At 46.3% G+C, this 11154-nt stretch overlaps 1 protein-coding gene across 1 annotated transcript; it reads left to right on the top strand.

Annotated features, from left to right (window-relative positions):
• Positions 1-1358: 1358 nt before the first annotated feature.
• BRAT1 (BRCA1 associated ATM activator 1) lies at positions 1359-10631 on the top strand. The gene is made up of 13 exons (XM_075718640.1): positions 1359-1503; positions 1830-1984; positions 2766-2913; positions 3843-4215; positions 4309-4428; positions 5573-5664; positions 5922-6040; positions 6544-6730; positions 7113-7186; positions 7776-7878; positions 8161-8259; positions 9291-9469; positions 9688-10631. Exons 1-13 carry the CDS (start codon positions 1377-1379, stop codon positions 10417-10419), a joined length of 2508 nt encoding a protein of 835 aa, XP_075574755.1. The 5' UTR covers positions 1359-1376; the 3' UTR covers positions 10420-10631.
• Positions 10632-11154: the final 523 nt, after the last annotated feature.

Raw genomic sequence — 11154 nt, 5'->3', positions numbered from 1 at the left:
CCGAAAGGCGGGAAAGCCCGGCGGGCTGGGGAGCAGCCTGTGCGAGGGCCGGCTGCGCTCCGCCACCCCGCCAGCGGCTTCTGCCCGGCGGCGCACGGACAGCCCCAGGCGGAGCGCGGCCCTGAGAGCGGCCCCTCACGGGCACGGGTGGTGGGTTGGCCCCGGCTGGGTGCCAGGGGCCCGCCACAGCCGCTCTGTCACTGCCCTCCGCCGCTGGGCCGGGGAGAGGCAACAGCGAAAAGCTCGTGGGTCGAGATGGGGACAGGGAGATCACCCAGCAATTACCGTCACGGGCAAAACAGGCGTGACTTGGGGAGAATCCGTTTAATTTATTACCCATCAAAACTGAGGAGGAGAGAGGACTGAGAACATGTGTAGGGTAATGAGAAATAAAACCAAATCTTAAAACGCCTTCCCCCCACTCCTTCCTTCTTCCCGGACTGAACTTCACTCCCGAATTCTCCCTCCTCCCCCCCGAGCGGCGCGGGGGGAAGGGGAATGGAGTTTGCGGTCAGTCCATCGCATGTCGTCTCTGCCGCTGCTTCCTCCTCAGGAGGAGAAGGACTCCTCACACTCTTCCCCTGCTCCAGCGTGGGTCCCTCCCCCGGGGTGCAGCCCCTCAGGAGCAGCCTGCTCCAGCCTGGGTCCCCCGCGGGGTCCCCAGCCCTGCCAGCAAACCTGCTCCAGCCTGGGCTCCTCTCCCCACGGGTGCACAGCTCCTGCCCGGAGCCTGCTCCAGCGTGGGCTTCCCACGGGGTCACAGCCTCCTCCGGGGACATCCCCCTGCTCCGGCGTGGGCTCTCCCCGGGTGCGGGTGGATCTCTGCTCCCCGTGGGCCTCCATGGGTGCAGGGGCACAGCTGCCTCGCCAGGGGCTGCACCAGGGCTGCAGGGGAATCTGCTCCGGCGCCCGGAGCACCTCCTGCCCTCCTTCTGCACGACCTTGGTGTCTGCAGAGTCGTTCCTCTCACGTGTTCCCACTCCTCACTCCAGCTGCAGTTGTGCAGTTTGGTTTTCATTTTACCCCCTTCTTAACTACGTTATCCCAGAGGAGCTCCCACCATCGCTGATGGGCTCGGCCCTGGCCAGCGGCGGGTCCATCCTGGAGCCGGCTGGCACTGGCTCTGTCGGACATGGGGGAAGCTTCCAGCACCTTCTCACAGAAGCCACCCCTGCAGCCGCCCTGCTCCCAAAACCTTGCCACGCAAACCCAACGCAGCACCGGCGGGACCCCCTCCCGCACCCGCACGGCAGCCCCGCGGCCACGCCCCCACCTTTGCGACAGTCGCTTTGCGGCCGCGGCCGGTGGGGCGGGGCGCTGCCGGCTCGGGGCGGGGGTCCCCTCCATGTCCGGCCCGCAGCCGCCGCCGCCGCGCCATGACCCGCGAGTGCTCCCTCCTGCTGCCGCGCGTCTGCGCCGCCCTGGCTGACCCGCGGCAGCCCGGCTCCGACGACACCTGCCTGGAGAAGCTGCTCGACTGGTTCCGGGAGCTGGCGGAGCTCGGTGAGTGCCCGCCGCTTGCACGGGCCCCCCTGCCTCAGCCCCGGCCGCCGGGGAGCGGCGGCGGCTTGTCCGAGGGGGAGGGAGGCCGGCAGGCCGGGAGCCTGGGGCAAGCCTCCCTCAGAGGTGCTGTTCCCTGGGTGACGCCTGGAAGCGGTTTAGTACTTGAGGCCTGTACCTGGGCTTCAGATGAACCCCGGTTCGTCTCGAACCCTTGTGAGGGGTTACGCTCCGCTCAGGCAAGCACCTCAGAGGTACGAGAGAGGACAGAAGTCCTGGCAGTGACCCTCTGTTTTCTGGGCTCTTGTCGGGCAACACCCGGTCGCTAGATCCCACCGTGAAGCTGCTGCAGGACAACCCCTGTCTGACAGAGTTCATCGCCTCCGTGCTGGCGCTGCCAGAGCCCAGTCCGAGCATCCTCTCCTTCACTCTGCGCTTGGCTGGGATACTTGCTGCTTCTGAAAACCGCTTCCAGTGCTTGCAGGTGAGTGGGCTACCCAGGTACCTGCTGCCACATGTCTGCTTACTCCTTCTATATGGAGGACACCTGAAAACGTATGTATTCTGCTTATAAAATTTCTGGCACACATCAAACAACTCGGCAAACAGCGATATGACAATGAAGACCTACAATCATACCGTTCCTTTTCAGTTCTCATGTAAAGCTACTGTCTTCTTACTTCTGTCTTGCCACAGTAGTACTATGAATGTTAATACGTAGCGCTTCTCATTTGCAGTTCAAAACAGTACATGGGATAACATTATCTCACAGCAGTCATTGCAAAATATTGTATCCCTGGACAGATCCTGTAAACTTAAACTGCACTAACCAATGTAGTTTTCCTTCCATAGTAGGTTGACAGGAAATCTGTTTCCTTGCAAAAATAAGGGAGCTTTTTAAAGTGCTGCTTTCTACAGTAGAATGTATTTACAGCACAAAACTCAAAAATCAAAAGGCCTTCTTCAGGGAAGAGATGCATACAACTGCATAAAGCAGTCTAATGGAACTGATATATACATCAGTTGTTCCTAGCATCTTAAAAACAAGTGATTTTGGTTTTGAACACCTCTGTTGCTTAGTCCATGAAAGAGACAGATGTTGAGTTTAAGTGTGGGATTCTGAAAATTTTCTATTTTAGTGATACTTCTGGCCAGAGAAGGTCTCACTATAGTATTGATACTCTTGACTTGGATGACAGAGCAGCCTCTCCGCTCCCCTTGAGCCCCTTTGCTTACCGTTTACTCTGTGTGTTCTCTGGCCTCAGCAGGAGAAGCTGTTGGTCAGGCTCTTTGGCGGGGATGGGCCTCTGAACAGCGCAGTGTGGGAAGATGCATCTGTGCGGAGTGGCTGGGTGGAGGGTGTGCACAGCATGATGCATCACTGGCCTGCCCTCCACTTCCTCTGCAATGGTGGTGAGTACTTGCAGGACTGGTAGGTAACTCCCCAAATCCTGTGTGTCTCTTCCACTCCAGTCTCTTGCTCAGACGTCAAATGAGAGACAGAAGTTTTCATTTATTTAAGATAAAAATAAGCCATTTGTCAAAAACACTGAATTCATTGAAAGATGGTGGGGTTTTTGTTAAATTAGTTATGCATTTAATTTTCTTTTCCCCCCCAAGCACTGAAGATGGTGCCCTTTTTAGAGGGGAAAGAGACATGTCTTATGAAACACTTGATAAAAATAGCTTATTAAAAGCCTTCTGTATTCTTATTTGTAACTCTTACTAAAAGGTACATTTCAGTATGATTTTAGTGCAGAAAAACTAACCAGGGGCTCATTTATCTGTTAATACTTGCACACACTTGCAGTCCCATTGTTGTTACATAGATATGTAAATTCTGCTGTTAACACCAACTTTAGATCCCATGTACAGAGGGGCCTAAAAAACTGGATTGTTATTAATGTGTGGCATGCGCTGCTGTCCATGTGATGGAAAAGTGGTGCTGTTGCTGCTGTTCATGTTGTTTCTACTGGTAGTGTCCAGAGATGGTACAGGCTCCTTCTGTAAATACACAGTGAGTGTGGAGTCAATTCTCCTAATACTACTAATGTTATATTGAAGTCCTCTTCTGTTCCTAAGTTATTAAAATACCTGATGATCCGAAAACAATTTTACTTTCTTCTTTTGTTTGCTTTTTGTTTCTTTGTCATTAAGGACTGGCTGACTTTGAAATGCCATAGAGACTACAAAATAAAGTATAAAAAAACCCCCACCAACACCATTTAAAGCTGTGTGGTACTTGAATTAGAATAATATATGGTTGGAGTGCAACAAGGCTCCACATCACAATAGGAAGGCTGTTGTTTTTTCCTCCAGTGACTTGTTTTGTTTTCACACAGGAGGCATAGATGTGATCTTCACTCTTCAAGGGGATCCCAGCCTGTTTGTGGCGTCAGCTGCCAGTCAGCTTCTGGTGCACATGCTCACCCTCTCTGTAGAGTCTGAAACGACTAAACCTCTCAGTACAAAGGACTGTGAGTGGCCAGTGTGTGCCCAAATGATTATAAAGCACATAGAAGATTCCCTTCAGTCCAACTCTGCCTCTCACATCGAGCAGTCATTAAAACTGTTAACTAGTTTGTTTGGCAGTTGTCGTGCTACGTGGACTGAAGTACTTTGGTTAGGCATAGCAAAGCAAATAGAATCCTTTTTGACGGAAGAGACTGTTCAAGCACAGCACTTGCTGGCGAATCTTTTGCTTAACATGGCATGGTAAAGACCTTCTGGGACCTTGGGTCCAGTGATGAAATACATGTGTTTTCCACTGTCTAATCGGACATATTACTTACACTTCTTTCTTCTCAGGTCCCCTGTGTTTTGTGACACTGAAGGCAGGTTTTGGGCAATAGTGACTTCTGCTCTGGAACACTTAACCCCAGTACAAGCGGGTCCTTTGACAGTGGGAATTCTGAGGCTCTACAAATGGTAGGACTTACTGCAATGATTTTTTTGCACTCCGTAAATGTTTCTGTACTAATATCTCTGGTGTCTTTCCAAAACCTGTTTTTTTTTCCTCACTGCCTTTTCCACTACATTCCTTAATACGTAAGACCAGTTGGCAAGAGCCAAGCCAGTAGCTAACAAACTTCAGACACTGATAGTAAGAATAATACAGTTTCAAAGAGAGAAATGAAAGGAGCCCACATCATGTTTATGTGTATACCCTTGCATCTTACCTACAGCCAGCCAGTTTCAGGAAGAAATAGGAAACTCCTTTAACTTTATACTGCCAAGGTTGATTAAGATGGACGCAATTTGACTGCCTGTCAAACCCAGTAGTGTCTGTTCAGTTTTGTCTTTCACAAAAACACTGACTAGCATAAGAGCTTTCACTGCTGTCCAGCAGAAGTGTGCATCTGGAGACTCTGTTGACAGTTGTCGAATAACTTAGGCTAGAATGGACCTGTAGAAGTGATCTAATTCAACCTCTTACTCACTGCAGAGCTAACTTATCTAACTAAAGGTAGATCAGGTTGTTCAGGGCCTTCACCATTCAAGTTTCAAATATCCACAAGGATGAGGATTCCAGAGCTTCTCTGGGCAACCTGTTCCAGTGCTTAACCACTTTCAGTTCACTATGAAAAGTATTTTCTGTATATCCAGTTGGAATCTACCCTGTTGCAATTTAAGATTCTTGTCTTCTTGTGTACCTCTGAGAAGTCTGCCTGCATCTTCTTCATAAATCCCATTTAGGTAGTGAAGAAGCATCAAGAAATCATCAGATGAATACAGCACATGTGGATACTGGTTTACAGGCTAAGACTTAATATATTTAAGGACACCATTTTGTTGACAAGAAATGCCTCTCTCTAAACCCTCTTCTTACACATAATCCTAGTCTCTATTTGCGTAGCTTGATAAGGCTGCTTCTAAATTCCAGAGCCATTTGTCCTCTGCTCTCAGTTAGCCAGGGAAGCTTGGAAGAAGGCTTGAATTATGACAATACTGTCATTGCTGGCTTGTTGAAAAGCCTGCATGAAAAACATTATTCTGCTCAGTATTTGGGGGCAGATGTTTGGGAGGGAATTGACGTGTTCTTGTTTTTGTAACTGCTGTTTCCTCCTTGAAGCCCACAAGATGTGAGGATTCAGGCACTGACTGTTCTACTTCAGCCAATGGACTGTATTTTGAGAGCAGCCTCCCAGCCTCTGGAATACGCAGGTACAGTTGGAATAGAAAAGTTAGAGGCTAGTCTGCTTGCCAGTGTTTTAAGTGTCTGGTGCAGACAAAACTGGAAGAGGAAGAGTAGAAGAACTCGAGGACAGTAGCAGTGTTTCTGGTGAAGTGCAGCATCCTACTGACAGTTGCATTTGAAGGGATATTCATACTACATCACCTGAATATCTTGATTAACTTTAAAAATCACAGTCCTTTGTATTCATTAACAACCCGAGCTCTTCCCTCCTTTGGTCCTCTAGGTTTGCTGGATGAGTCTGTTAGTGATCCCATCACTGTTGAAAGTCTTCTGTCCTCCAAGTCATCTTGTGCTAGTCTCCTGTGTCAGACCCTCGCTCATCTGGAGGAGCTGCTCTCTCTGGTAACATTCAGAGAAGGAAAAAAGCCTGGGGATCAAATTGGTCCTTGAAAGACAGCGTTAAGATTGGTTGCAAACTTTTGCAGTAGAGCTTAACAGAATGTGGAGAGGAGTTGACAGTGAGGGCTTCCATATGTTAAAGCAATCTAGCACAGTAGACTCTAAATAGAAAAACAGAGGAATACTGAGGCTTGTAAAGAGGTACTACGCTTAGTTTTAACTCCATCTGCACGAGCCTTGTTACCATACCTTCTACTGCAATTATCGATCCAGTGAAAAAAACATAAATTGAACTGCTTTCCCAAGCAGTGAGAAGAATCTCCTTCCATCTGTGCAATAGTTCTTGGGAGAGAGGAAGATAATTTGTTTGTAGTTATTAGCATTGTGGTGCCTTAAGAACACAATAGAAATTGCAATTTTTGCTGCCCCCTGACCAAAAACTCCTGCTCTTTGTGCATGTTTGCAGCTTTTGCTGGAAACTTTTTTTTTTTCTCCCCTCCCATTAGATTCATTTGCCAGTGGATTTACCTTATACATCTTTGCTACGCTCTCTCATGACAATATTACAATTCTGTAATGGCTTCCTGAGTCCAGCTTCTCCTCTGGGAAGCACAATAAGCCGAATCTTGATCAATTGCTTCAGAGTACAGATGTCAGCTCTTGATGTCCTAGCAGCACTCTCAGAGCGAAAAGGTGAGTTAATCTTTGCACTTAATTTTTTTTTTTAATTTTGGAAATACTTAAAAGTTCTGTAACTAGTCCATTCCCCTTCACTGATCTTTCTGAATGAAGACTACTGCTTCCATTTCTGAAACTTGTGAATTTTTTCCAATTCTTCCTACTGTCTTGCCTAACCTTACTTTCTGTTGAGCTAGGGCAGGTAACGCTGTAATTAAAAAAACTTTCAGTGTTTGTGAGAAATTGGATGTTTCTCCTTTACTCCGAGGAATGTACTTGCTTTCTTCTCCAAAACAGTTTTACAGTCCTGTGTCTTTCTGTATTTCAGCAGTTGAACTGCGATTCAACTGCTCCTTCTCTCAGTATTGGTCCTTTAGTTTTGTTTTCTATGTTTCAGGCTGTGACATGCTCATAGGAAGTCTATTTGATGTCCTTCTGGCATACCTGGAGAGTCCAAACACCAGCCCTACTGTGAGTACAGAACTAAGGAGAGATCCAAGTCTATTAGCTTGCCCCAGTGGGATGTAGTTGTGAGAAATTGTCTGACAGTAGTTGTTTCTTAGCAGAGTTTGTATTAGAACATGTAGGAGACTTGTCTTGGTTCTGGGTGGCTTGCAGGAAATAGCTAAAATACTAATGAGCAAGTAACTGACCAATACATTGAGTGTTCTTGAAAAGACAGCAGCCATCACACCTAAGAGTAGCTCCAACATGCTCAACTTGACATGGCCCTTAAGTATCGAATTCTTTTCACTAAGGGGTTTTGTTTTCTTGCTTTGTTTTATTCGAATGACTCTGACGACAACTGCAAATCAAAAGCTGGATGTACTAGAACCTTGTAATACTAAGCTGAGAACAGGCATTTTCTAGGTGTTTGTTAGAAATGTTATATACGCACCATTTATTTGTAGCTTACTTCTTAGTAAGGAAGCATACGTACTTGTTTACTCTGAGAATTTCTCTGTAAGTTTGACGGTAAAATGAACTTTATCCAGCATAAAGGCAACAGTGCCTCCTCCTGTAGTAAAGTAAACCTGAAATCTGCTTTATGTTGCTTCAGGTTCTAAAGAAAACATTTCAAGCTACATCCAAGTGGTTGGTGCGCTTGCAGGAACTGTCCTGCTCCAACGGTCAGTGGCAGCAAACTGAGAAGATTTTGGAAGGTAATGAAGCTATTCAGGTTGAGACAAACAGCAGCTAGTGGCATATATGAAATCTGCTCTTGCCTACCTTTCCTGCTCAAAGCATTCAGGATTCATTTGTTCACAGTTATGTTGAATTTAGGTTTAGCTGCCCAAATAGTGCTTTGAAGAACTCTGGAGAAGCACACAGCAGCAGCAAAAGGGATTGCATCAGTTAAAATGATACAGAGGTTGTACAGTGATTGCTTCAGTAAGGCTTGTTGCCTTTCATGTCCAGTCAAGCTTGTCACTTGGCTTTTGCAGATGTGTTTCTGGTGCTGCAGAAGCGTTTGTGCAGTCCTTGCTGGGAAGTGAGAGATTCTTCTCTGGAGTTCCTCACGGTCCTGATTAAATGCTTGAGAGGTAGGTACAGAGACTTAACAGTTCAGATTGGAGTAGTATTTCTTTTAATGTTATGAAAGTCAGTCAGGCTTGTGAAGCATCCTCTGACCTGTAACTGGAGAAGAAAAGAAAGAATTGGCAAGATTTTTACTTTTAGATCATGATCAAAATCTGACAAAAAAAGATTAATAAACTTATCCTACTTTTCTGTTGAACTCAGATTTCTGTGCCCCCCTTAATGGCATTTTTGTTGAGTTAAACTGAGGGGTGTTGAGACAGTCATATACGTTGAGACATGTATGTCAAGGTGGGTGACAATGCTTAACGGCAGATAATACTTTCCCTTTTTTCAGTTTGCAGTGGAGTCTGTTTGGTTTCACTCAGCAGGCTGGGGGCTGGGATTTAGGAGGCTAAAAGCCTAGACCTGCTTTGCATGCTTTGGATTAATTACTGATTTTGCACTTTACTGGTAGGTCAGGCTTTCCGGTAGGTAGCACTAAGGCAATGTTGATTCTCCTACAGTAGCCCTGCGATGTTGGGAGAATGGGGGATGTTGTCGACTACTGTTGTCCCCAGGTCACAAAGGAAGTATTCAGCATGCTCAGCTGTGTTAGCAGTTTACCCTGCAGCCCCTCTCAGTGCTGCAGTTGCATTCTTTTTCTTTGCCATATGCCTTGACAATGAGAAAGGAAGACTATTTTTTCCTCCTTTAAGGAAAGGCATAAGTTTGATGAGGCTGAAACTATGTCCCTGCTTGCCCGAAGAAAGTTTTCTTGTTGCTAGAACAACTCTGAATAGATTTTTTCCAAGTTCCAGTGTCTAGCAGGGCTTGACTGAAAGTCACCAAGCTGCTGGAAAATGGGGAGCCTGACACAGAGCGTCTGTGCTCTTGTGAGCAGCTGCCTGGTCTCTGCAGTGGCTCAGCTCTCTGGCAGCTGTTCCTGCAGTCAGTGGGCATCCTTGTATGACGCAAAGAACTGTTTGCATTGGAAACAGCTTCATGCTCCGAGAGAATAAAGCCTCGCTTCTTTGGATTGCTGTTTTGTTTACAGACCAGGATGAGTTCAGGCAGTGTCTCCTGTCTTCGGAGGTGCCGAGGCTTACAGAAAATCTTCTTGAGGATCCAGAAAGCTATGTGCGAGCGAGTGCCGTGACTGCTGTGGGACACTTGGCCTTCATTACTTACTTTGCTCCCGAGTCACCTGTCATAGGCAATCAGTACAATAAAGAGGTATGATGACTTTGTGTAGCCCACTGCAGAATTAAGCAGAACTACACGTCAGTGTACTGCTGTACTACTTGAAACTTTCTTCACAAGTTATCTGCAGTCTCACGCAGGCAGATTTCACAACCAGTAATGAAGAGACTAGATTTTTTTACTTCCACCGTTCTTGTTTCTTTGCATGTTCTTCCCCTCATTGTGCTTTCTCTTTGTCTTTTTACATTTAGAACACTGTAGCAAAGCTTCAAGAAATCTTGTCGACAGATGCCGAAGGCTTTCCTAGGAGGGCTGTGATCAGCATCTTCACCAAGTGGCTGAGACAAGGCTGCACAGGTCAGCTGGAAGACACGGAGCGTTTTGTCTCTAGAGTGATCCAAACTGTGGAGCATGACTTAGACTGGGAAGTCAGACTTGGTGGTTTGGAACTGGCTGAAGTTTTCTGTAGTCAGACAATTTGCCAACTTGGCCTTCCTAAATGCCCATATGCTCCCATCTCATCTGCAGTCACTAGTTCCATTCATCAGAATGAGTTGCTGCAGATATTTTGCCGAGCAAAAGTATTCAGCTTTTTGTTTCAGTCTTTGTGTGACTGTGACAAACCAGTAGGTCAGAGAGCCTGCGATATACTGCTTGACTTAAGAGGTAATTTCTATCCAGGTAGTACCCTGAAGGATTCACAAGGGACTGGAGATTCACCTGCAGCACAAGGCGTTGCCTGGTTACAAAGGACACTAAGGCAGGGTTCTCTGGCCCAGAACTTCCCTGCAGATGGTGGTAATGGGGTGGATTTTCAAGATCCAGAGAGCATGATGCTAGCTTTGGGTACAATAGACTTAGAAGAACTACGTGATGAGCTAAATAAAAGTAGTGACCATGTGGAGAAAAGCCCTCAGTCCCTCTTACAGGACATCCTCGCTACTGTGGGGACCTTAGAGGAGAATGAAGCTGACTGTTACTGAAGACATCTTTTGCTCTGAGGGAGCAGTGCTAAAGCAGTTTTCTTCTGGAGGAGAATTTTTTGCTACCAGTCATGAAGTCTTTCTTGAAACACGATAAAAAGAAGTGTTACACTGAACAGAGAAAAGGGTGGTTTTGTTAGCTGTTAAATGGGTTAGAAAATCTTTGCTTTAATACTGATGAATTTTTTGTTAACAAGGGTAGTCTCCAATAAACTGTGATCTGTTTTTCAAAATAAACACATTAAGAAATGCATTTGTTCTTTTTTGAAGTCCCATGTCTTTTAAGAAAGCACCAGACCATGCCTACATAAGGAAACGTTTTTAAAGAACAGAACAGTGACTGAAAACAAGTTGTTTCATGCTCCTTTTAGAGTCAGAGTAGCTAAAACTGATGAAGACTGGTTTTAAGGGACGCTTGTTTTGACCTTGTCCATATCTCCATCCTAAAACCAGAGTTCTCAAGTTCCCCGTTGCATTTTGAGGTCTAGAGCAGAAGGTGGCATTTAAGGAGTCAAAAGCTGATAATCCTTAATGTTACAAACTTTCTTCCATAGCTAATATGCTTGTTTGATCTCAGCAGTGAGACTAAAAAGCTGGTGGTTTTAATTAAAACCAGAAGCAAGTCCGTTTTTCTGAATTTTTCAAGCGTTCCTATTCTCCATTCCTAAAGAACTAGGATAGCTTCTAACTAGTAGGAGACACTGACACCTGCAGCTTTTTCATGATAAAATAGAT

This window comes from Pelecanus crispus, chromosome 11 (assembly GCF_030463565.1).
Source record: "Pelecanus crispus isolate bPelCri1 chromosome 11, bPelCri1.pri, whole genome shotgun sequence".
Classification (NCBI taxonomy): Eukaryota; Metazoa; Chordata; class Aves; order Pelecaniformes; family Pelecanidae; genus Pelecanus; species Pelecanus crispus.
The sequence above is the reverse complement of the archived record's forward strand: the minus strand, read 5'-3'. Positions and strand labels throughout refer to the sequence as shown.

Excerpts from the sequence above, each read along its gene's own strand:
- BRAT1 (XM_075718640.1), top strand. The coding sequence starts at position 1,377 with ATGACCCGCGAGTGCTCCCTCCTGCTGCCGCGCGTCTGCGCCGCCCTG. Across the intron at positions 4,429-5,572 it reads ATTCTGAGGCTCTACAAATG|CCCACAAGATGTGAGGATTC; the intron begins GTAGGACTTACT and ends TCCTCCTTGAAG. Across the intron at positions 6,731-7,112 it reads AGCACTCTCAGAGCGAAAAG|GCTGTGACATGCTCATAGGA; the intron begins GTGAGTTAATCT and ends TCTATGTTTCAG.